Below are 27043 nucleotides of genomic sequence, written 5' to 3'. Positions count from 1 at the left end.
ATTTCAAGAGAAGAAATTTTGTGTTGTTACAAAACACCTTATTTTACTCAGGAATTGTTTCTCGGAGTAGAAATAGAAAAGAACTATCTCTGAAAAAAAAAAAAAAAAAGCTGTTCCCCACCAAGAAGTGTTACCATGCGAATCCTAGTTATCTGGATGAAAAGTCCGATTTATTCAATTGAAAACAAAACTGAAAATTCAGGATGTCACAGGCTCGGCCAAAGCTCGCTAATGGCCAATCGCCGACCAAGGAAGAAGAAGAAGAAAAAATCAAAGAAAAAGGAAATTAAAAATGTGATTTTAAAAAAAAAAAAAAAAAAAAAAGAAAACATAAAAATAAAAAAAATTGTATTTGGTAAAAGATTGTGAGGTGAAAGAAGTTATGGAAAAAATTTTCAACTTTCTAAAATGTGGAAAACATTTTGCCCACTTTTGAATGTGTTTTTTCCAATAGTAGAAAACATTTTCCTTAACTAGTTCATTTTCCATGAAACAAACGTTAGAAAATCTAGAAAATATTTTCTGAAAAGTTGTTTTCACAAAACCAACATAGCTTGACAAAAATGAAAGCTACAGGTAATAATGTAAACTCCTCTCTCTTAATAAATTTCCTTGATTGTGTTGAATTCTCCATGTTCGTGCCATCGATTTGCTGCAAAAAGGCGAGCAAGCTATTTGTGTGGAATTTTCATGAGAAGGTGGCTTAAGTGCTAGACCCAATGCCCTATCATATCTATAGAGTAAGGCTCTTCAATGGAGTCGCACTCCACAAGCCTTGTTTTCAAAAGCGAGAGATAGAATTGGATGATCAATCTATTTCCCTAGTTGTTCTACCGCTAAGGCGAGAGGATTCCTCAATAAGGTAATGAGAAGAGTTGCTTTCTATCCCGTGATTTCTTACATCAAGATGAAATAGATTAAAGGCACTAACCGATGTCTCAATTGAAAGGAAAGGAGGGGAATGAGTTACGTATTTGGAAGGAGAAGAAGAGATTCCTTGGATGAAAAGTCCAACTATAGTTGAGATAGAACTTGTCATCCATTAAGGGGGTGCATGACAACCAGTAATTTCTATTTTAGAAATAATTTTTCTATTCTAGATTTGTTTCTAGAATAGAAATCTGTTTGATAAAATTATTTCATTTTCTAATTTTGAAATAGATTTTGGTTCTAGAAATAGGTTTGGAATAAAAATCAGAAGTAAGAATTTTCTACTTCTCTATTTCTAGAATAGAAATGAGAAATAAAAATTCTTCTTATCGTTCGTCGCCACTGACCATCATCCGCCGAACGCTGCTGGTCGTCGATCGCCGGTCACCGCCGGTCGGCCGCCGACCGCCGCCCGTCGCCAGTCATCACCGGCCGTCGCCGCCACCGATCGCTGGTCGCTGGTCATCGGCTGCCACCAATCGTTGGTCATCAACCGCCACCGGTCGCCAAACGTCGCGTCGGCCGCCGCCGATTGCCGATCACCGCGTCGGCCGCCGCCGCCGGCCGGTTGTTGGCCACCGCCGCCCGATCGTCGCTAGTCCCATCCGAAATTAAGAAATTTTGTGTTGTTATCAAATGAATTTCTATTTTTAGAGTAGAAATTTTTTGTCGTTATCAAACGGTTATTTTTGCTTAGAAACTCTTCTAGAAATAGAAATAGAAATATCTATTTCTTTTCTAGAAATCAATTTCTGGCCAGAATGGTTATCATTCACCCCCTAAAATTCTTGCAGTTTTGCTTCTTTCTTCCCTCTAAATATAAAGAAATAGATGGCAGAAAACGTCGATTAGGTTAGCCCAACTGAAAGAGACACGGGACCTTTTCGTCATTGTTTGAGAGTTGTCGAGCTTGGACCAATTTAAGTAAAGACGAGCTTCCTATAGAATTCTTCACTACACACTTTCTACACGTCATTTCATTTACGGCCTCATACTATTGGAGAGAACAATGGGAGGTTCAATCAAAAGCATTTAAGGCAAACTCACTCAATGATTAGGCAGATAACAAGAAAAATCTTTCTCTCTTTCCACACACAACTTTGAAAAGAATTTAGTTAGCCCGTCTTTACTATACAATATAGAATCTTGAATAAAATTTCAGAGTCTTATCATTTCAAAAAAATTAAAATAAAATTTAAATCGCCATTTGTGTTTATGAAAAATGTAAGCACATTCATCTTTCAATGGTCAAATTATATCACCGATAAGTTTTTCTTCCAAATTTTGGTACTCAAGAGTTATCGATGCTTTTTGTTCATTGTTCTTTTAAGTTTTAGTACCTATAATATATTGAAAATGAGATAGGACTTTCTTCTTGAATACATTTTGTTCAAATCAACATCATGATTCTCATGGGAAAGTGCTTAAGACTCCCCTAAAACGGGAGGATTCAATTTATGTTGGTTCATGTAGTAGATCGACATCCTGTAATTAATACTTTAGTCAAATATAAACAATTTAATGGATGCGGATGTTTATTAAGAACATTAACAAGCATCATTTGAGTTAGTAAGTGTCGCATTCAAAGTTCTTAGTAATACACATGCATATTCATATTCATAAGCAAATTAGAATGGATATGTAGAAGATAAGGAAATAAAGACTATTCATTTAAATGCGCACCTTAAGTTGCTTATCCAGTGCTTGGAAGTTCTCCTTAAGTTGCTTACTCAATGCTTGGATGTTGCTTTCATGCAAATCAAGTTTAGCTGACTCCTTAGGACCAGAGGAAGATTTTGGGATGCAAGGACAACATTCAGGCCATTCAAACCATTTTAGTTCACTAGGAAGATAGATGGGATCTTGGAAAGAGTTATGCACATTCTTCATGATGAGCTTCTTCAACCTTCTCAAATTTGTAAGAGCATTAGGACCTATGTTTATTTTCTCTGGCTCGAGGTAAAATTAAAACTATCAACCAATGCATCTGTTACTTGTATTCATAGAATTTGCAGTGCAATGAATATACAAAATTAAATAATGAGAGAAAAATCAATATCAACACCAGCAAATCTTACCAAATGCCTTGACAGAACATTACGAAAATCATCAAAAAGCCATAACCTAGTACGTCTTCCAGGATCATTAGGACATTCTTGTCTAATGATATTCATGGCCATCAATTGAATCAAGTTATGCATTCGTATGATCTCTCTCTCTTCAATTATCAAGGACTTCTCAACAAGAACTTGTACAACAATTGTAGGGTCAAAGTCCCAAGAGTCAAGAACTCTCATAATGTACTCTTTAGATTGCCCCTCAAAGAAACAAGCAATATCAAGGAAGATTTCCTTTTCATGGTCTTCTAGTCCATCATAACTCCACTTAAGAGCATCATTGATGATCTTGTTAGGAAACTTGGCAAGATTATGCAATGTACTTTCCCACTCACGTTCTCTTCTACAACAAAGGGAACAACCCAATACCTTAAGTGCTAAAGGAAGTCCATTAGCATAATGCAAAGCCATATTTACAAGATCCTTCCTTATTATTTTTTTGTTGTTTCTTTGAAAAGCATGTTTATTGAGAAGTTCAAGAGCATCATAATACTCTAAAGGTTTAACTTCATAGATGTGATCTTCATCTATCCCATGAGAAGTTAGCAAATACTTATTTCTTGTGGTAATGATGATCCTACTTCCTTCACCAAACCACCCTGGTTCTCCGACTAAAGCATCTAACTGTTCTTTGTCATTGACATCATCAAGAACTAGGAGAACTTCCTTGCGGCAAAGTCTATCTTGCATTAAATTAATACCTCTATGAGAACTAGACACTACTAATTTTCGTCCCGGTAATATCTCAGACAACAATATTTCTTGCAAAGCAACTAAACCTTTGGGTTCTTTTGAAGCTTTGCGAACATCTGCCAAAAAACATGAACCCTCAAATTGCCTATAATTATTATTGTAAAGTTCTAAACTTAAAGTTGTCTTCCCTATGCCTCCTGGTCCCCATAATCCTATCATGTGAATATCATCACGAGACTCAAGTTTTAACATTGAATTCAGCTTTATCACTTGAGAATGTATCCCAACCAAATGCTTAGCAACATGTAAGGGTCTTCGATCAAGCTGCATAGAGATCTCGTTCACAATTTCCTTTATAAGCTTCGCTTCAACTCTGAAATAAAAAGGGGAAAAGTACTTTACATATTGATTCAGCAATTCAAGGAATGATTAAGTTCTATAAAAACGAAGTGAAGATGTGATTTAGCAAATACAAAAAGGACAAAGTAGCACATCACATCAATTAACACTTACTCATCCTTAACGTGCCACCCAGATAAGTTACCAGCATTAACAAGAGCCTCCTTCCATCTCTTCACTTTGTACGAATCCTTCCCAAATTCAGACTCATGTTTAGCCAAAGCTCTTCCATAACTCCCTCTCCACTTTCTCACTTCTCTTGGTTCCACCTTGTAAAACACCGGCAACACAATCAGGTTCTTTTGTTTCATGCATTCCATGATTTTTGCCACCTCTTCCAAACACCACCATGAGGAAGCATAGTTCTTGGAGAAAATGATGATTGCAACGTGCGATTCCTCAATCACCTTCATAAGCTCCAGCCATATTTGTTGTCCTTTCCTCATTTCCTTGTTGTCAATATACGTAAATAAACCATTCTGGTTGAGAGCCAAGTTTAGATGACTGAGGAAGGTTTTACGTACATCAATGCCTCTAAAACTCAAGACTATATCATATTTCCTCTTACGTTTCAAGAAGAAGAAGAAGAAGCCATTAGAATTTGGTAAAACGAGACAGGCGCTGGTGTCTGCTTGGAATCTTGGAAAATGAAGGTGCTGAAGGATGAGGCGAGATCTTAAAAGGTAAGTTACTCCATTGGCCCCTTAATAAAATACTTGGCCGTGGCTTAGAGGGAATGGTATTCACAACCAATGAGATTTTGTTCCCCATTGCACATTCTCGGCATCTTCCTCATGCCCGAGGCATGATTTTCATTTTTGTGGGTCGACAAAGATTATTATATTAACTTTCAGCTTTGTCGGCAAAGCAAATGAGAGGGATGAGGGAACTGGAGATAAGGAGGCTGTGGGGCCCGCCGGCCTGAACAAGCTAGGCTCGGGCTTTGGCGCCGTGAAAAACCAGCAGATGCCATCGGTCAACATGAGATATATTTTTTATTATCATAATTTTGGAGGATAATATTATGAAAAATCCTACAATAAATTAAAAATTAATATATTTATGATAAATTTTTTTTTTAATTCCATTAAATTGAATTAATATCACGAAAAATCACAAATTATTACATCTATAACAAATCGAGGTAAAATTCAAATTAAAATGTCTATCAATTGTCACGTATCATCCAACTCATTAATTCGATAGTAAAATTTAACATAAATTAATAAATGATAAATTTATTAATAAATTTATGATAAATATATAAATTTTGAGTTTTCGTAATGTTGACCCAATTTCATACTATCTTGACTTGAGGTTTCTGGGAAATGGCTTTCATCTCCTTAATTATTGTTTTTCTTTATCTTATACAGAAAATAAAGTATATCATCTCTCTAGTCCTTTCTTTTTTCTGTGGCGGGATCATGTGCACCAGTCTCGTAGGTCTGATGGTCAAAGATTTTCGGTGTCGAGCGCACCGATCTTGTTTTAATGAAGAGCCACTTGTCTATTCTCTTCAAGCCTTTACTGTCGAGCTCGAGTCTTATCTATATGTTGACTGTGATGAAGTGAAGTCAAGTTGAGCTCAAGTATCCCAATTTTCTACTCGAGTTAAATGAGTCGAGCTCAAGTAGGAAATTTGATACTCGAATTGGGTTTCAAGCACCAAGAGACAGATTTTCCAAAGTACAAATCATTAATTTCTTTATTAAATTAATGTAAAATCATGAGTTCAAGTGATAGATTTATTAAAATGTTACTCACGTTGGCATTTAAACACCTCTTAAAATGAAAGTTGGTAAAAAAAGGGATCCAACATTTGCCCCTAACATTATTTTAAATGGTTTACTTAAAAGTAGTGTTAATATATTAATCCGTTTTTATTCATCTTAACATCCACTTGGATCTTGATTCGTATTTGATGAACTTGGACCACGTAATATATGCTTAGACTTGACGATATTGTACTTCACTTGTGTTAACTCAGTCCTCATGATATCTCTTTATTTTCTTTTTTCTCTTTTTTTTTTTTTTTTTTTTTTTTTTTTGCCTTTTTTGCCTTTTTTGCTTAGTCAAAAGTCCAATTGAATATTTGCTCAACACTTTCGTGGTAATGTCACCGGCCGTGAGACGGAACGCCAAACAAGACTTCCCTCGATAGGTCATCCGCGCAACTTCGCCCTGCATTTCTTCTAATATAACAAGGCAAGCCTTCGGAAAGAAAAATGATTCGGGAGACTTTGATGGGCAAGTGGCCCCCACTACATTGTTCCTACTTTTAAAACAAAACGCGCTCATATCTAGAGCAAATCCCGGGCGACACTCAGCCCATTCTCATCAGTCGTCCATGCTACGGCACTGCAGAAGACCACAAAGTAGATGTTGTTAGCTAGCGGCCGGGCGGGGTGCGACGAAACTATGAGGATTGCGCCTCGAATCTTCAGTAAATAAGAGTTGATTTTTTGCCACGTTTCATATTCTCTTCCACAAAATCAATGAATTTATTAGAGAATTATTGCACTTTGATAATCGTAAATATTTACCTCCTTAAATCCAAAAAATCAGGGGAATTTCTTGGTGGAAATATACTTGAATATATTGCAATTCTATGTTAAAAAGTTATTCCATTAAGTCTATAGCGTACGCATCAATGGGACAACAGATTTTAAAGGGTGGTTACATAGTACTATTTTGATAGCTAAAATTCGCATGACTATGCCTTCATGCGGAAAGTTGATGCTTTCATTTTGTATAATTGTTTACTAAATTAGTCTCTCATGAGTGAAGATATCCAAATTTAGAGTGTGGCCTATTGGGTAACTCGAGAGGATAGCTTTGACATATAAATCAACTGTAATATTCTACACAAGATGTAGTAGTTATGCAAAGTAAAGAGATACTTGTGCTGATATGAGAAAAGGGTCATGATTTGAGTATGTCTTCACCAATACTCAGTACTTCACATTTTCTATGCATTAGGCATTCTAGCTATAAATTGCATATGGATTACCTTTTCCTTTCATTACTCAGGCATGAAAATAGATCAAGCTTTTTGTTTTGTTGAACGTAATGCAATTGATTCTAATGTATATATTCAAAAAACAAGGAATTTTCTAGAACAACATCTTTAAATGATTAGCTGGTATGCCAATAATTTATTTTCTATTACTTTGGAACAAAGGATTTTCTAATACTTTGGAGCGAAGGATATTCCGCTCAAGTTGGACCTTTTTCATTAGATGTTTTTGGGAATAAATTTCACCCTCTCCCCCTCGAGGATCCCCTTCCCGTGTGTGGAAATCCGTTTTTCTGCACTGCTCCACTCTTCTGTTTAAAGCTTTGGGGACGCCAAATTTGATGTTTCAAAGAAGAAGGTGGTTAACGTTGGATATTTCATACAAAACTTCATAAGAAAGACTTTGTTTGAGTGAGAAATGACTCATTTTCAGATTATTTAGTACAAAAGAGGATTTTTGCATTTGGACTTTCATAAAGATTGGCATTTCGAAAGTGTAAAACATCCATTAATGTTGGATGTTGTGGGGATTGTGTCTAGAGTTTCAGCTTATTTTGTTGCTATTTAAATAAATGTTGCATATGAGCATCACTAATGTTAATAGAGTGCACTAATTACGCTGATCATTATGGACTTTGTGTGATTTAACAATTTCCTTCTTTTTTGTTTTCTTTTTTGCTTAGTCAAAAGCTCAGGGAAATATTTGTCCATCACTTTCTTGCTAGCTTCTCTCCACACGACTTCACTTTGGAAAGAAAATGATCAATTTGATTTTGACGGCCAGTGGCTCATTTTCATTGCATTTTTTATCCTTTCATTTTATTTTATTTTTGGAAAAGTGTATTAGAAATCTTAAAATTTATTACAAAAATGTAATTGAGTTCAAAAATCTTCAAAAGTACAATTAAATTCTAAAACATATTATGAAAGTACAATCAATCATAAAACTTTCAAAAAGTATAATCAAGTTTTTAAATTTGCAGTTTGTCTAATCAAGTCCTTTATTGGTTACACCTTTGAAAGTTTTAGGACTCGATTATATTTTCATAATAAGTTTTAGAACAAATTTTAGAACTTTTGTCATACCCTATGCAAGATGTATTAGTTATGCGAGTACATAAATACTTGTACTGACTTGAGAGAAGGGTTTCGTTAGTATGTCTTCGCCAATAATTGATACGTCACATTTTCTATACATTGTTAGGCATTCTTAGTTACGAATTGGATAAGGATTACATTTTCCTTTCATAGCTTGAGCACAAAAACAGATCAAGCTTTTTGCCTAGTTGAAAGTAATGTGGTTGTTTCAAATGTCTAAATTCAAATAAATGAGTATATAATGCACAAGTTTTCTTTCATAGCTCACCATAAATTGTGAATAAGTGGAAGAGAAAGAGGGTATATAGTCCCTTGTGTGACTAGTTTTCTTTCATAGCTCGGGAATGAAAATAGGTCAGCTTTTTGCTCGGTTGAACATAATCCAATTGTTTCTAATGTACAAATTTAAAGAAATGAGAAATTTCTCTAGAAGAACACCTTTTTGTGATTAATTAGAATGCTAATAACTTATTTTCTATTACTTTAGAGCGAAGGATCCTTCGCTTGAATAGGGCCTTTTTCATTGGATGCTTTTTGGAATTCATTTGCTTAGTGATGTTAAAATAATTGGATGCTTCATACGAGAGATCATAAGAAAGACCTCGTCTAGTTGTGAAAGAGCATGTCACATTCAAATTATTTAGTCCATAAAGAGAATTCCGTGGTTGGACTTTAATGAAGAATGACACTTCGAAAGTATAATCATCCACTAAAATTGGATGATGTGATAAACATTGTGTCTAGAGTTTAGCTTATTTTGTTACTATTTAAATCGATGTTAAAAATGAACATCACTAATATTAATCGAGTGCACTAACTACACCTATCATTGTGAACTCCATGTGATTTGACAATATCTCTCTTTTTTTTCTGTCTTTTTCACTTAGTCAAAAGTGCTAGGAATAGCTCATCACTTTCGTGCCAAGTTCCCTCCACGCAACTACGCCTCATGCCTCGACGCAACTTCTCTGTGGAAAGAAAAAAGATAAAGTTGATTTTGATGGGCAGGTGGGCCCCCACCACCTTGTTCCTTTTACATGCTCATTTCTAGAGCAAAAGTGCTAGAAATAGCTCATCACTTTTGTGCCAGGTTCCCTCCACGCAACTTCGCCTCACTCCTCCACGCAACTTTGCTGTGGAAAGAAAAAGATAAAGTGATTCTGATGGGCAGGTGGGCCCACCACCTTGTTCTTCTACATGCTCATATCTTGAGTGAATCTAGGGCTTGAGTCCCCTAGCTCGTTTCCATTGCGTTTCCATTACAAAAATGCCCCTATTCCAATTGTTGGAAATATCATATGCTTGTCAGCCAGTGAACATTTGGACAATGAGCTCAGGTCTTTATTGACATTGATTTAGCCGCTTAAGGCCCTCATTGAAATAATTTCCACTCTAGGCCCTCTTTAAAAAAAATGACCTCATTTTAAGCCTTTATTTGAAGATTTTCCTTATTTTTTTTAAGATGCTCCACGATTTTAACTAAGACGACTTAAAAAGCTGCAATCAGCTGTGATTTTGATTAAATACCTTTGGTGAGCTTTCTCAAAACCAGCCCCAACGCCAGTGTCATCTTCATTATTCCACATCGCATGGTCATAACATGATTGAACGGACAAGCTTAAACTACTATTGGGAAAAAAAAACGTGTAAGAAGAATAATAACACAAGTATATTCGATCATTCTTTCAACGTAGCATTCTTGATATAGGCAATGTAAGAAATTTAAAAGAAATAATTCCAAGGTTTTAAATCCATTATTAGAAGTCTCAAATAATTTTTTCTGTCTTCCCAATAATTATAGATGTCACTAGAGTTTCCACTAAATCGTCACACAAATTCAGTAGATATAAACCGGGAATTTTAGCTTCAGCCCCATCATGCATTCCTTTGCACTGTTGGCCCACTTTCCTCGTGATCCGTTTGACTTGGGCCATTTTCCCAAAGTGCAATATCCTCCTCCATAGTGTTGGATGCAAGTCCCTGTTTCATGGACTAAAGCTGGTACTGGTGGGTTCTCCTGTAAATTTGCTTCTCTTGAGCTCTCTTCTTATGAATTTGTTTGATACCTTAGCATGACAAACCTCAAAGAGTGTAAATGACCAACCACATAAAGAAAAGCTGGATCAAGCTGAGTCACTGATTTTCTGGAATCACGGCCTTCAAGTTGTCCTCTAATTGCCCAGACATTATTCGGAATCCCCACTTATGGAAGATTTCTCCCATTACTCTTGAGGCAAAATTGGAAATGATTCAAATCATCTTGATTAAAATCAACTTTTCTGCTTTTGGTTGGGAATATGCAAGCCACATGTCATCGGAATTGACTTGATAGTATGATGCATATAGAGTACTCCCTCTCCCCTTCTTGGCATTAATGTGTGGAAGGATCTGGACCAGGGCAACCACTTTTCCTCCTCTTGGTCCAAATACAAAACAAAAAGCTTATCCTAGGAACTTGTCACCCAAGCAATGTGAAGCCATAAGCAACCACTTCAGCATCTCTCCTCCAGGGAAAAAAAGATGTAGCCTTTCATCCCAGCAACGATCTTCTCGCAACGTCGTGATCAATGCCTTGAACTGCCCATCTAACAAAGAGACAAAAAAATCCGAACGGAAACTACTTAAATGCTTAAAATGTATTTGCTTGTGCAATGTTCTGGCAAACAAAACATAAAAGAACCTCCTCGGAGCCAAAGTCATCTTGTTGAGGTGTCAGATTCCAATTATGGGGTGATATGGTGTCGTGAGATTAAAAGCGGAGAAAATTCATGCTGTTTTTACTGGCCATTGCTGGATCATTGAAGAAATTATTGCAGAAGTGTAGTTGCTGACTACATAAATATATTTGGTTATCTAATATTTCAAAATAGCTACTATTTGTGAATGTTGCCAACTCTTGATATACTAGTAGGTATTTTATTATATTAAAATTATAAGCCATACCAACTAATTACTAATTAAATTAAAGTTCCGACTTTTTAAATCAAGACTTTTAAAATCTGCGAACTCTCGATGGATTGAAAATTATCTTTTCCTAAAGAAAAATTGATAATCAAACCAAGAAATTTGAAAGGTGAATACTCCCTTTTTTTCTGTATAAAAGTTTCTAATGAAATGAAAGGTCACTTCGACTAATTACATATTTGCCAATTGAAGGTTGCCAATTAGGTGGAAATGTACCACTTACTAATATTTTGAAAGCCACTTATTCAGGTGAAAAGTTACTAACTTATAGAAAAATCACTTTTTTCTTTGAAGATATAGAAGGGAGCTACCCTCTATGGGCCTGGGTATGATAACTTCTCTATATACTTTGGGCATTGGTTGAATCTAAGAATGTCATTTTTGGCGCATCTAGCTAATTGTCTTTCAGTCTAACTACCCAATTGAAAGGCGATTGTTGCTGACCACCGCCAACCCCTACTCTTTTCATCAGCAACATCTTCCTCCACTTGCATATCTGTCTGTTCATTCTCTTCCTCTTCAAATAACCCATTTTTGTTATTGTAGCACCCCGTCTTTGCCGCTAGTCTCTAACGGAGAGAGCATCCTAATCTTTCTCCATCCGGCACTAGCAAAAACATGCGCCCTCTCTTTTCTTATATAACAAGTTACCCTTATTGTGAATATGGTATTGAGTGCAATTACTTTGCATGTTGATAGTTACTATTTTGATGTTACAAGTAAGTTAGGAGATGAGACGATTCTAATTACCGAGTTTTTAAAAGTTACTCGACATCTTGAAAAATTAATAATAAAATGGAAATGTAACTCATTGGCAAGAGAACCGCATATGCTTTTTCTGTATAAGAAGTAACTAATAAGGATGAGAAAGTTGCTATAACTACTTTGATATTTCGTTACCTACTAAGAACTAAATTAGATGAAACTTACTCACCAAGTGATAAGTTAGGTGACAATAATAGCAGACAATTATGCACTTCAATCTTTCACGATCACAATTATACAACCTCACATTTATCAATTTCATATGAATAACAATTTAATATAAAAAACTTTACTCAGTGCAATTGTATCACTTGTGCCTCTCAAACCAGCCATTGGGCCAATCAGGCCTTGATTTGCGTCGAGTCTCGATCAGATTTGGGCTCTCAAATTGGGTTGTTGCTTCACTTTTTCAACAAATTGAACTCAATTCGGGTCAAACTTTGGACCCATTGGGTCAAATGTATAACGATGTAACTTTTTTGATGACCTCAATGCCATTATCTCATTTATGCCTCTCAAGCCAACCATTGGGTCAATCGGGCCTTGATTTGCTTCTAGTTTCAATTAGATTTAGGCACTTTGGCTGTTGCATAGCTTGTCAATGAATTTTTATTTTTTTAATCAAAAAAACAAAAAGGTGGCTGTTTGCTTCACTTCAACAAATTGAATTCAATAGGCGTCGAGTTATGGACTGATCGGGTCAAATGTCTGACGATGCGAGTCACCTTTGTTATCGAAATTGATGCTTACATAGCGTTCTCTCTTGTTGGGTAGCAATGTAAATAGTGCAAAGACAGTAGCCTGGAATTAAAATTTACACGCACATGCACGATTATTTTACTCCTCATGCAAGTCATATTAAATAAATAATAAAATTTAATAATTATAATTGGATGATGATATATAATACTTGATATTTTTTTTCTTATCTTACCCTATACAAATTCTTTTTAAGAAAACAAACCCTAAACGAACGTTTTGGCTATGTTTTTAATAACTTACCAAAAATTTATTCAACAATTCTATAAAATAGAAAATGGTACAAGATGACGTTGGTTGTTCACTGTCCAGACAATTGAGGAATTTCATCCGAGTGCACCGAGTAGTGGAAAGTAGGTGGTTAACTTCTTCTTTGGCCGACTTTACACTTTTTTTTTTCCTTTAAATTACATTGCAAAATTAGAGATAGAGCGCTCCATGTAGATGAGGGCAAATTTTAGCGCGAGACGAAAGGGCACGTTGGTTTAAATACATAGATAAGAAATTTATCATCTACCATTGTTCCATAACGTGTCATTCACACACAAAGGACATAAAAACAAATTTGTTTACTTTTCATCAATGATAAATAATATGATTGTGCGATAAATGCCTAATTTTTAAGAAATATATATTTTTATATTGCTTTGAGTTATTTTTTATTTTACGTAATTTTTGTTTGTTTAATGGACAACTAGTCTTTTCATGTAGGCGATACGCACCACGAGATATTTGTATTTTGCATGACTGATTGTGTATGAAAATAATCAATTTCCCCCATCTGCTGCTTTTTCTCAATTTTGTTTACTCTCCACTCATATTCTCATTTCTCACTCTCAATCCACAAATTTTCTCACTCACTTAGATTTTGCTTCAAATTTCTTCAAATCAAAGCCACTAATCGCTTTCTCTTAGCTTATCTTCCTCGAATCTAGCCTGTTTCTTCCAAACCCATTCAATTTCATCCCAAAGACCCAAAAAATCCTTAGAAATCCTCCCTCTCCTGTGAGAATGTTGCTCAAACACGCAGCTGGAAAAGAAGGGAAGCAGTTCTTGATCACACCTGAGGGCATAACAAAGCGAATAGGAGGTCGCAACTCCTCTGCAAGTTGGGTTCCCCAAACGGAACCAAGCTTGCTTCGATAGATATCTCACGTTTGCTGCTAGAAGTGTGTTGGAAGAGATGGCGTAAAGACTTTTGAGTTTTTCACACAGGAGGGATTTTCGTTTAGGCAAATAGTTTTAGCCAGTTGGGTTGGATTTGGTTTTCTATCGGTGTCCGATGAGATTTATTTTGAAGCTGTGAAACGGTTTTATACTCATTCGATCAAAGGTGAGAATGATAAGAAGGAAATATAATTCACGAGTCTTTCTACGAATGGAACATTGATTATTCTCGAACATTAATCCTGAGGGCGATTTTGAGGCGCTTAGCTTTTGGTGATACTTACATGACTCTGAGAAAATGATGGTTTTTTTGAACAAGTGAGATGATTAGTCCATGATCCTAAGGCGCTGCATTTATGTCAGTATACGTAGTCTCCATATGATTTTGATGTACTGCCTGCTTTCCATTTCTGGCCATGTAGCTGATTTGGTCAAGGAACAAATCAAGCTGACATTCAAGGTCAATAGTGGTTTTAAGGTCTCTCGATGCGACCTCCAAAAGGACTGAATATTCCGTATGGGGGATGGCTTTAACTTGCATTTTTGAAACTTTTGACGTTGACCTCGGAGGTGAGATGCTGGAGTCCTAAGCAACCGCCAATTTATTAAAGAGTCCATGCTAAAAGGTATGGACATCACAAGAAGAAAGGAGAAGTTTGGGTAAGGAAGAATGATTGGGATGGACAAACCAAACTCAAGGGGTATAACCACCATCACTTTATGAGGCTAGCTGTTGGAGTTGATATTAGGACGGAAATGAAGGTGATTCGTTGGTAGAGGCTCTCTCAACCATGCTTACTTGGCTTTGAGGGGAGATCCACATGGTCTGCAATGAGATGCAACCAGGATTTGCAGGAAATTCGGGAGTAACTTTAATTGTTTGGTCAGTTTGCTCCACTTTCCTTCGAAATCCTCATTTTTTTCCATAGTATCCTCCTCCTCCACCAACTTTATTGGAGTTTTTACGTGTTGCCCGTATTTTTCAAGAACACTGGCTTAACAACCTAATCAAGGTCCATGTTTCAAACCATTTTTCAATTTTTTTCGATTTTTATATTTTTATATCTTCAAATTTTATTCATTTATTATTATTCTTATTATATATTTCGAAAATAGGGGCCTCGGCTAAGCCTTCAGACCCGGCACGGACACGGGCTGACACATATCAGATCTATGGGCACGATTCATTGGGCTTATTGCCTTAAGAGGGCTTGATCAAAAATTCAAACTGGGCTCATATCATAGAATTGAGCCCAATTCCCACCAGAAACTAATCAAACCCAAATTCGCGAAAAAAAAAACGAGATCCATAGCCCAATCACCAGTAAAACCGAATTGAACATAACGGCACTAACCCAACTCTCTCATTCTAAGCCCACAATGAATTCATTGTCCATTAAGAGGCCCATTTTCCTATTTATTCTCTTCTCTCCTTCTTATTCTTCTTTTTGGCCCTGTCGTCTTCTTCCTATAATCTTCCTCGCGCACATCCTGGGAGCTCTGCTCTGCTAAAGAAACCAACTCAACCTCATCAATGATCGACGTATTCAAGCATTGAATGTAACGTCGCCGTTGTCTGGCTTCAGTCGCCTAGAGCACGGCCATTGTCCGTTAATCGTCATGTATAAACCAAGATTAGCGGAAGGACACCCGGGATATGAGCGTAAAGAACCTCACCTCTAATCAACGTCTGGGTCAAAGATTTCGAGCCACGTTTCTCACCAAGAAAAACGACCACACCATGTGGCCATGGAGATGCAAAAAATAGCAAAAATAGATAGCCGGTGACATATTGAGATACCTCAAAGTGTACTGGAAAGCAGATCCGTAGCAAATGGGGAAAAAAAATTTAATCCACGATGCTTAGACTAGCAACCACATCCCATAATCAGTATCTTTCAACAAAATTAATCCGAACGTGTCAGTTTTGCTTCCTAATCAATCAACAACACAAGGCGAGGGTCACAGATTCAACTCATGCATTCCATCAAACAGTTGGTGAGCATCTCAGGAAAAAAAAAGACATAATGAGTGTATCAACACCACAACACAATCCAAATACTTCTTTCTTTGCGGAAAGGGTTTGATTCATCGAGGCAAGAAAATGATTTCAAACCTGGTCTCTTCCCAGACATACACCAGCGTCAACTTCAAACTAAATCTTCATTTATGAAATGACCAAAAAATCTTGAGTGCAAGTTGCTGCAAAACCAACCTTGCCGAGGAGGGATTTTCAACCACGAGTGCTGATTAGACTCGTCCATGAAGGTTCAGGTAAGTGTCGATCAACGAACTTGAGATGGATACGTGGACATCGAGCGGGACTTGACAGCTTCAGAGTTTACGCCTCCGAAACGGGGCCAGGCAACGTTCCTCCGGACACTTCACTGAGGCAAGAGATCCAAAGCGACGAGCAATGATCGAAAGCCAGAATGGGGACTCCAAGTACGCCGGCTACACTGATCGGCGTAAAAACATAGGATGGATTGAATGTTAAAACAGAGGATAACAGAGAGTTTTTGGGTCGTCGTAAGGGAATGGCCGCGAGTGATGACGGAGGACGTCTGACCGCGAAGGAAGGAGTCTGAAAATCTCCCGGAGTGCTCTCAAAATTTATTTTCATCCCCACTCTGTGTTTTTTCTTCCAGAGTAATTATTTCTACCGCCCTTTCTTGCCTCACTCTCTCCATGACATTCTCCCAAAACACGATCCTCAGTCCCCTCCTACTCAGAAAAAAACAGACAATCCCACCTTGGCATTGCGTCCTCTGGGCGAGTGGTTATGGAGAGAGAAAGGTCTGAGAGAGAATTACCAATGATGATGAACATGACTGAATATTATGTGGTCTCCCCCTCAGATTTGGAGGGAGGAGACTGTTTATGGAAGAAGATCTTTTTTTTACTTTTTTTTTTCACGTGTTTTCCCCCACTCCCCCTTAAAAGTGCTGAAATGGGCAGGCTTTATAGATGGGCCGCAGGTGCGCGAATAGGGCCATATGAAATGATGGATAGGGCTTCTTCTATTCTTTTTCTCTTTCTCATTTTTATTACTTAAATGCATATTTGATTTATCAAGTAAAATTCAAGTGTTAACACCCGTGTCTGGTTAAGCTTACTGCAGTGACATGTAAAATTTCGAAAATTGCTAATCAAATGTATTTGTCTACATTTGCTGCTAGAGATGTGTTGGAAGAGACGGGATATCGACTTTGAATTTTTTTTCACACGGGAGAGATTTCCATTTAGGCAAATGGTTTAGCTGGTTGGGTTAGATTTTTGGTTTTTTGTCGATGTCCGAGGAGATTTATTTTGAAGTTGCGAAAGGGTTTTATACTCATTCGATCAAAGGTGAGGATGATAAGAAGGAAATAATCTAGGAGTCTTTTTGTCAATGGAACGTTGATTATTTTTTAACATTAATTCCGAGGATGAGCTGCGGCCTTTAGTTGTCGGTGATACTTACATGGCCATGAGAAAAAATGACACTTTTTTCATAACAAGTGAAGCGGTTAGTTCATGATCCTAACACGCTGCATTACAATGTCAATATGCATAGTCTCCATACGATTGTGATATACTGCCTACTTCCCTTTTATGGTCTCAGAGCTGATTTGTTCAAGCTGACGTTCAAGGTCCAAGAACAGTTTCTAGGTCTCCCGAAGCGACCTCCAAAAGGGCCAAATTTTCCATGCGGGGGATGGCCTTAACTGGCATATTTGAAACTTTTGATGTCGACCTCGGAGGAGACGCCTAGAGTCCTAAACGACCACCAATTTATCGGAGAGTCCACACTAACAGATATGGACATCAGAAAGGAGAAGTTTGGATGTGGAAGAATGCTTGGGATGGCCAAACCAAACTTGAGGGGTATAGCCCACAACTATATAACACAAGCTGCTGGAGTTGATACTATGGAAATGTTGGGTGGGGCCACCATTGGCTCGGGCCCATTTTTTAAAAAAATTAATTTTAATTTTTAATGAAAAATTCAAGAAGAGATTAACTAACTTTTTAGCAAAATTTAAAAATAATTGAAATCAATTGAGGAGAATTAACGAAGAACACTCATTCAATTAAACCAAATTGAAATACAAATATATCTTCAAATATCTTGCAAAAGAAAATTACACATAATGGTGTCCTAATAATGAATACATGCAAATTACACCAAACAATATTTCTAATAAATTCTATATTTTCAATGTCGTGTTCCCCACTATGATTCATATGATACGGTGTCGTCATTGTCCTCCTTTTCATATTGGGCACGTTTCTCTAAAGCCAATTCTTGCGAAACCAATCATGTCTTGCTACAACCATTTCTAAGCATTCTGCAAATAAGCTGCACCTTTTGTCTCCCAAAGTATGTTGACTAGTATTAAGCGTGAGCTCAATGGTATCATAAATGCCGGTGAGGTTAGCAAGTCATGAGCCGCGGTGGAAAGAATAAAAAAATTATTGGCTTTCCTTTTCCACCATTTTTAGAATGTCAATCTTGACTTTATTAGCTTTACTAATGTATTTGGAGTAATCCATTCTCAAGTACATCGCCAGTTCATTGGTAGATGAAGATGAAGACCTAATAGAAGGTTCTTGAATTTCTTCTTTTTACGAAATAGAGATCATAAAAATTTCTGACCTTGTGCATCATCATATATTATTCTTCACAACAAGTACCAATACGCTTAATCATATTTTATTCAGTCATAATATTCTACTAGACTTTTAAAAAAGTTTCCTAAAAAATGTATTCATAAACCACTTTAAACTGCTATTTTTTTAATCATATTGAGCACGCTTTTAAATGGGAAGGTCATATTCGTTTCTTTTCTTTCTATAAGTGGATCTTAAGAACATGTATGAACAAAGGCTTCTTGCACCAACAATCCATTTTCTATTGTTGCTAATTGAATAGATGACAATCTGAACAAGATTTTATGGAGATAATTATATGTGAACGTGAATTGGATAATCAAGAGACATGTAGGTTGCGTTTGGCAACTGGGATAAAATTCGGGATATGATAAAATTGATCCCATCTTTCGTTTGGTGCTTGCTTGGTATATGATAAAATCAGATATAAAAGGGATATAGATTGAATAAAATTATTTCATAGGAGGGGTGAAATAAAGGGAGATATGATTTATGATATCGATGATAGGAAAGTTTTTTTTTTTTTAAATAACAAATTTCTTAGATTAACAAATTAAATTTATATTTGAATATAAATAATATTCGAATTCTAATATGAGAAATTCAAAATAACAAAAATAAAATTTATTTTTTGATTTAATCTTATTTTTATTTATATATTCGAATTTAATTCTATCTTATAATATAAATTCAATAAATAAATATATCTATTACATATTTTAGATGTTTTAGTATTTTAGGTATATTAGTACAATTTTCTATTTAATACAATTTTATTAGAGAATGATGGAATGGGGAAGAAAGAAATAAAAAAGAAATTAATTAAAAAAGAGAAAATAAAATAAATAAAAGTTTTGCGAGAGATTTTTATCACTCCGTTTGTAAAATTTGTGATTCATATAGGCGTTCATACGAAACAATTTATAATATGATGTGAATATATCCGGCTTTATTATTACAATAATCAAATAGTGGATATGATATAATAAAATCCTCTCAATTTTATATCCTATCATTTAGAAGACCAAACATATAAGGGACATACACCGGCCATGCATGAAAAAAAATTCATATTAAGGATTAAAAAGCTTTTGAATAGGAAATAATGCTTTAAGAATATAAATTTTGATGCCATAACAAAATATGGAAGATGAATGGCCAATTAACTATTGGAAAATGTTTCGTTTTTGGATAATGGCCAATTAACTACCAGAATTAAAAGATGAATATATCAGTTATAAGGTTTAAGAAACTTTCTAGATTAAATGTCACTACCATACTAGTGATCAAGGTCAAGAGTTAACATGGTACAAATTGCTAAAAAAGACTCAATAGTGCATGAACTACATCCGTGAGCTATTGCTTTCATGTTTGTCAATTAATGAATGGAGTACTAGAAACCATCACGCTTACGGACATCATCTCCGAACCATACCGGCAACCATAGTAAAAACCCCCCATCTCAGCTGAGCATATAACATGTACAGAGAACAGGCATACTCACGCATTCAGATTTCAAGCAACCGAGACGAATATCAAGAAATCATGCTTAATAACTTAGTGTAAACCGCATTATCTCATGCGTATTGTGTTGAGGCGCATTCAGATTTAGCCACTACTATGGATGAGCTCCTGTCCTTATCTTTGAGACATAGTATCGATTGCGGGCACAGAGAACACGAAACCAAATCATGGAATCGACACAATTTTTTTTTCTTTTGTGCCTAAACCGATTTAAGAATTAGCAAGTGAGTGGAGATCGTGAAGAACAATTCTTTTTCGTAGTTATTTTTGCGTAGACAATATGAATGCAGCTAAAATCCACTCATTAACGAAAAAAAGCCCTCACCTATATAAAGCTGATTCAAGAATTTCTTTTCTAGAACACAAATCCTACTTCTGCACTTTCATCACCATTTCTCTTCATGCCTTTCAGCATCATCAAGCCGTGAAACTCAGATTTTTCTCCTTCACGACTAAACGACTCTCAGAATCTCAATACGCATTCCAGCTTGCTCATTCTTTGAAAGTGCAGTGGTTGGCTACGAATGGTGATCGGACCGGAGAGTGGAGGTCGTGGAAGCGTTGGTGTTGAAAATCGGGCCAGTGAAGGAAAAAACGAATCAGCTTTGAATACTTCGATCTATCTGACCGTAAAACAGAGCATAACAGAGGAAATCCAATCCAATGCGATCTTCGACGACCTAAAGAGAGCAGACTTCAGCGACAAACATCTGAAAGAATCAAAGGTAAAGCTCGGTGAAGAGGAAATATAGATCCTGAATTGATAGCGTCGCTGGAGATGAGCTCCTAAACTGATTGCGTCGGTGGAATCAGAGCTGATTCAGGCAAAATGCTGGTGACACGCGAGATATCGAGAAATCAATGTCGCCAATTGAATAAAAAAAAAAATAGAAATCAGAGAATGAGAGAGATTTGATCCTGTTGGAGCGATCGAATGAGTTTATAAACTTCCATGCTAAGTGAAAACTGGAAGCTCAAAGGCCTCGGGTTGTTGAGGGTCCGGGTAACAATCTCGAGCTCATTGACCGAGTAAATGATTCGAAGCTCAAGCGCGGGAGCATCGCGATTGAAGAGCACGAATGCGGCGAGAAACCTGAATACCGATTCCTCGAAGCTTGAAGACGAGCGATGAAGTTGAAATCGCGAGCCGAATTAGAAGGAGATCCAGGACCTTGGGCTGCAAATCATTGAAATTTCTTCCAGTCTTTTCAAAGGGGCCCATGCCAAATTGATCAAAATTTGGACTTGAATGATCTGGCCTCGTGGGTTGAGGTACGATGGACTAGACCCAATTGAGCACTTTTTTTAATTTGTCATTTGTTATATATATTATAAACCTCCATTTCCTTTTTATAAAAAGACGTAATTTGCGGGCAAAAATCAGGTGACGAATAATTTCTTTCTTTTTTTATTTTATTTTATGGTGAACACAACAAGATCGAATCCAACAAATTTCAGTCAAGATTGATTCGAAATGTAATCACTAAATTTTGATTCTATCCAAATTAGTGTGGAAGAAATCCTGCATTTTATCGTCTACATTACACTTTGAACCACACAAATGAACTCGCCTTAGGGGTTTTGAACAAATCATAATGTGGATGTCAATTATTCTACGTGACACCGTCAACAATAATATGGACAATTTTTGTAACTTTTCTCAATTTTTAGACTTTATTTTATTTTTCTCTTTTCTTTCCCTTTTTTGTTGCAGTTGACGAGGCCGACGATGGTCCGATGGCCCTCATCAATCACTGGGCAAGGGCGACCCTTGCCCAAGTGAGGCCAACCCTCATTGTCCATTGCTTGTGGTTGATCTTCGATCATGGCTTAAGACCAGCTACTTCTGAAAAGAAAAGAATTCAAAAAAATTAAAAATTAAAAATCATCCACGTTAATACTGGTCATATCACATGAGATAGTTGGTATTGATTATATTGTCGCATCAGCAGTTTTGATTAATTTGGTTAAAAGGACTACATTGATAAATTATTAAAAGATTTAAGATTAAATTAGCATAATTAAAAATTTTATTACTAAATTGACCGCTGAACAATAGGTTTATGAATTTTACCACAATTTTTCCTAAAGTCTTACAACTCAACTCTTTTGCACAGCATCTATCTTTCGATACTACCCATTGTGAAAATTAAATAAAAAAACTTTTCCTTCAAGTATCAATCTTACGCTATCTAACATCATGACAATCCTAATTATTGCCAACCAAACAAAAAATAAATTGCTTGATGAAGAGTTACTCTTGAAATATGCCAACGACATTTTAGATAGCATGCACGTATATCAAAGCAAACTAATTAACTATTCGAAGCTTTACACGAATAATAGAATATCAGTACACTTCCCATAAAATTCACTACATTGAGAATATCTTCCTTAGACTTGGTCCATTGAATTGTGTGGATCATAACTATTAATATTGTGAATCCACATGAGTGCCGTATGTCAATCTCAAAAAATCAACAATGGTCATGCATTTAATTTACTAGACACGAATCCAAGCAAGTATTTCCCGTTGCATTGAAAAGGCTGACAACGAGCCTGGCGAGATTTTGGTATAAACATCATGTATCATCACGCACAATCAGCTACAGTATATGTATGCCTGCACAATCACGATTAAAGGTTTATCAAGAAATGCCGACGACAGAGGTTGAGCAGTAAAAGTAACTCCTAGCAACTTGGGTAAATCTCAGCACTCGAGGACCAAGGCGTGCCATTTCCTCATACACTTTTAAGCAGTTTTTTTTTTCTTTGTGAGGGTAATTTTGGAAGTAAAGCAAAAGTCAGACAGAAATGGGTTTTCCCTTATTATAAAGACTAGTCCTCGTGCACTGTAGAGATTACTTTCGTATTTCTTCTTTTATAAATTTAGAGGAATGCAATAGTTAAAACGGCACACAAGTGCGTGTGAGCTGAGTTCCATGGATATTTTCCATGTGAATTTTCTATTTTTAATGATTATCGCATAACTTTTGTTTTTTATGCATAAAAAAAATTTATGCGTATGAAAATCCATTCAACTCAATTTAGTAAAAACAACTGCTTATCTACACTGAGAGGTGAAAAACTGCAATATCAACTGTTTAGTACAATTATTACACCTATGTACGCTTGATGATTGAGAAAAAGTATACACTGCCTTTATTTTCTTCATAATTGACCAGCGTGCATTTCTTCAAACAAAATGCACAATCATTAACACGATGCAGGATTTAGATTGTTTTCTAAAGTGAAGACAACAATATTGAACCGAACAAATTGCCGTCATGATTGATTCGATAGAGAGGAACGAACTCTTTCATGGAATCCTTCGTAGCTTCTAAATTTGCCTCTATCCTATTGATGCAACTAGAAAGCGACAATATGAGAAGAAGCAAAAGGCTAAGGCTCAACAGACTAAGCCGAAAAAGAAAAAGAAAAGCAAAGATGCAGTTTTCAAAATGTCAATTGTACATTTATCGATATGCTTTTTCTCTATTCCATATTATAAGAAATACTTCTTATTTGGTAGTAATCTTATGTTTTTGGGAGTTAATGTAGTCTCGTTAACCATTTTATCAGCATCTTTTGACGTACGAGCACACAATGGAAAATTTCTTATATGGTGGAACTCTTATGTTGCCATGAAAGTACTTTTCTAGTTAAATTAATGACATTGAGTGCTAGTATGATTTATGTAGTATTATTCTCCTTAGAAAGGTGAATCCCAGCATGTCTTTTTGAAGGTGGGGTTGGGCATGACAATGCTTTTGATCCATCTGTAAATCAACAAAGCGTATGCTTATTTAAGCATACAAGCTTTGTATCTGACTCTCATGGAGGACAGATGGACTGATCCTCAGTTCAATATTACATGTGCTCATAGGACCTTCGAAGAAACTTGATTGATGGTGGAAATGGATGCAATGATAATAATGCTTCTTGCTTAGATGCAAACCAAGTGCAGGTACTTATGTATATCAGGGAAATTTACTTAAAAAAAGTCCTAAGCCTAGTGTATGTATATGTTTCTTGAAGTTTATCGCCTGTATCTGATGCATATGCCATCTATCCAAGCAGTTCTAGCATGCAAGAATTTTCCCATCAATGCACCACAATTGATGCACCATAAACGTGGAGTCAGCTAGCATTAAGTTAAGGCCACGCAACTCAACCTCAGTTTTCCATTTCTAATTTCCAATTCATAAGAAAAACAAAGTCATCCCTGGCATCATCCTTTCTAGCAATGCAGAGAAAAGAAAAAATCAAAAATCAAAATGAACAAGATTACCTTCTCAAATACAGACAGAAACTTCCTCCCATGCTCTGTGCCACTCTTGCCATTTGTTAGGCTCGATTAGATTCTTCCACTAAAGTACTGTCAAGAGTTGGTAACTGTAAACCTGGAAGAACTGAAGTCCTCACTAGACTGAGCCTCCCATACACAATAAGAAAAAATCTCATCAAGGAAAATTCTACGAGACACACAACATAAGCCGGTTTCATAACAGCATTAAACCGAGGGACAGCAGCAACCCTCCCAAAAAAATTTACACGAAATTGTGTGGAAATAGAATAAACTCATCCATCTAGATTGACCAGGGCAACAATATAACAGGAAAAAACTAAAAAAAAAAGGAGAAGAATATCACGAAACTAGTAGTCAAAACATTTAAATCCGTGAATTACACAAAGGATTCAATTGGGTTAAATCACAAATACCTGGCGGACGTCACAGAGTGGGGTTCCTTCGTACGAAGGGACAAGCACTGGCGGGAGGAGATAATCTTCCTCACGCAGATATCAATGGCTTTGGCAGCTCTAAACTCTCACTCTATGACTAAGCCATCACCATCCAATTTCAAGGACTGGGCCTGTGGGAGCTCTTGTCAGGTATGCAGCACAGAGCTGGCAATTTCAGGGAAACTGCTTTGTCTTGACATTGTCTCTCATCGGCATTATGCTCGAATAGAAACTTTTTTGGGGGGCAATCACCCGATGGTATAGTGAAATTCATCCATGCGGTACTTCGCTTCTGAGTGATGGTTGAGGGCTTTCCAGAGGAGGGTCTCATGAGTGAGGCCAAACACTAGGAAGTTGCGAGGGGAGGAGCATTTCCTCAGGACGTCCGAGATGGGCTTGAGCTCGGGGTAGGACATGCGGAAAGAGTCGTTGGACTTGGATGCATAGTGAAGGAGGGTGTTGATGACGGTCGATGGCAGAGGCGCGTTGCTATAGGCGGTCGTGGTGGAGGGAAAGGTGGTGGTGGCAGCGGAGGCGGCGGCGGTTGTGGAATACTCTCTGGTGTAAATGAGGGTGACGACGAAGGCGGTGGTCAAGAAGGAGATGAAGGCGAGGAGCCATAGGCGGTTGGAGCTTCCTTGCTTCTGGATGTAAGGGTGGAGGAGGATGAGTCTTGTGTTGCTGTTGTTGACATTCTTCATTTTGCTCTGTCTCAGAGAGAGAGAGAGAGAGAGAGAGAGTTACCCTCCTCTGGTAACCTTGCAGATCTTGAACTTAAATGAGGCCGAGACCTCTTAGCTCCTTTAAAGGAGTAAAAAGGGACTGTAGGTAAACGGAATTTTAAAGAAACGAATCACTATAATGATAGAAAATATTAGCTAGGCTTACATTATTATCATTGAAATATATCGTATTAATCATAGCGTTCTTTTTTCCCTTTCGAATTTTTATTTTGTGTGCTTGCATCACATTGCAGTTACAACACTATTTTTCTAAACCACGAATGAGTGAAATCTCCTACTTATATATTCATGCAACGATATTTGAATATCTCTTCATCAATCTTTGAAAATTGATAATATGCTTTGATCAACGCTATGGTACGGTGTTGTTGTCGCTCTTTCTTATCAACGGAAATTAATGGGGCATGAACTTCATTCAACGCCATGTGATGTGGACCCATCTTAGGACTCAGGAAGATAGGCTAGCGGCGAGGGATTGGTGATGTAGAGACCCAACAACAGATTACAAGCCAAGAGTCTCTGTTGCTTCTTTGCGTGGGCTTCGCTTCTTAAGTAACCCCCCCAGTTGCCCTCAAACAATTACTTGTTAATGAATCTAGCTATCTATTTGGATTTTGAGGGAGACATGTCAACTATAGCAGGCTCTATCTTGGTAGGAGAAGCATATGCACCCCACATTCTTATATCCTATACACAATCAACCCTAATAATTTGAACTTTGATTAGAAATCCTTAAAAATTAATGTGGCAACTTCTATATGAGATTATATGTGGCCCAATCGTATTATTTGTATGGTATTGATTGGTTTGGAACGGAGGCCACGAGGCTATCGTTCCTCGTGTTGTCCCCTCACCCGAAGGATGACACGTGTTTTGCTTGTAGTTGCGATGTTAAAAGTTGCACAACTCTGCGTACTCTCCCCCTCTCCTCTCACCAAGCCCACCACCGAGGCCTAAATAGTATCGACACCAACAACTATACGTGACGTGACACGATATGTGATAATGTTATTTCTCAAAAAATAGAAAATTATAACATGTTGGGATACGTTGTATATTAAATGTATATTGATATATAAGATATATGATGATTTTTATGATTATTTTAAGCAAATTAATTTGATTCAAATTTAAAAACAAATAAATAATAGAACAAGAGTTTAGAATGAATTTACACTAAAAATATTAATCCACTATTCGTTAATATAATTTATTATTTCAATTTGAGAAATTTAACTCCATTCCAATAATCTATAAAAATTTGAGAAAAAAATAAGCGATCCACATTTTAGACTTGCTCTCATAGTGTGTTGGAAGAGAAGAGAAAAAAATAAATTGGAGGGTGAATTGTATATCACAGCAAGTAAGAGTTAGAAGAGAAGAGAATACTATTTTTTTGTTCTTTCCTCATTTATTATTTTTTTATTATTATTATTTTTTATTATTATTATTATTTTCATATTTATATTTTG

At 36.5% G+C, this 27043-nt stretch overlaps 2 protein-coding genes across 4 annotated transcripts; both read right to left on the bottom strand.

Moving 5' to 3' along the window:
* Positions 1 to 2938: 2938 nt before the first annotated feature.
* LOC104416701 (disease resistance protein RUN1-like) lies at positions 2939 to 4585 on the bottom strand. The gene is made up of 2 exons (XM_039299781.1): positions 4254 to 4585; positions 2939 to 4113 (listed from the first exon to the last, which is right to left on the bottom strand). Exons 1-2 carry the CDS (start codon positions 4583 to 4585, stop codon positions 2964 to 2966), a joined length of 1482 nt encoding a protein of 493 aa, XP_039155715.1. The 3' UTR covers positions 2939 to 2963.
* A 16916-nt stretch (positions 4586 to 21501) lies between these two features.
* Positions 21502 to 25712, bottom strand: LOC108954969 (protein IRREGULAR XYLEM 15-like). Of its 3 annotated transcripts, none has more exons than XR_005545563.1 (2): positions 24808 to 25712; positions 21502 to 21931 (listed from the first exon to the last, which is right to left on the bottom strand). XR_005545563.1 is itself a non-coding variant. In XM_039299422.1 (2 exons), exon 1 carries the CDS (start codon positions 25527 to 25529, stop codon positions 25077 to 25079), a length of 453 nt encoding a protein of 150 aa, XP_039155356.1. In that variant the 5' UTR covers positions 25530 to 25568; the 3' UTR covers positions 24182 to 24488; positions 24808 to 25076. The 3 variants fall into 3 exon arrangements, 2 of the variants coding, with proteins under 2 accessions (XP_039155356.1, XP_039155358.1); XM_039299422.1 differs by lacking the exon at positions 21502 to 21931 and adding an exon at positions 24182 to 24488 and having other exon boundaries at positions 24808 to 25568; XM_039299424.1 differs by lacking the exon at positions 21502 to 21931 and adding an exon at positions 24499 to 24514 and having other exon boundaries at positions 24808 to 25568.
* Between the last annotated feature and the right edge of the window lie 1331 nt (positions 25713 to 27043).

This window comes from Eucalyptus grandis, chromosome 8, assembly GCF_016545825.1.
Source record: "Eucalyptus grandis isolate ANBG69807.140 chromosome 8, ASM1654582v1, whole genome shotgun sequence".
In the NCBI taxonomy this organism is placed as follows: domain Eukaryota; kingdom Viridiplantae; phylum Streptophyta; class Magnoliopsida; order Myrtales; family Myrtaceae; genus Eucalyptus; species Eucalyptus grandis.
This window is presented reverse-complemented; position numbering and strand designations above follow the sequence as displayed.

Coding starts and splice junctions, on each gene's coding strand:
- LOC104416701 (XM_039299781.1), bottom strand. CDS start 4,585: ATGAGGAAAGGACAACAAATATGGCTGGAGCTTATGAAGGTGATTGAG. Junction 4,114..4,253: donor GGGTGGCACGTTAAGGATGA/GTAAGTGTTAAT, acceptor TTTTTATTTCAG/AGTTGAAGCGAAGCTTATAA.
- LOC108954969 (XM_039299422.1), bottom strand. CDS start 25,529: ATGAAGAATGTCAACAACAGCAACACAAGACTCATCCTCCTCCACCCT.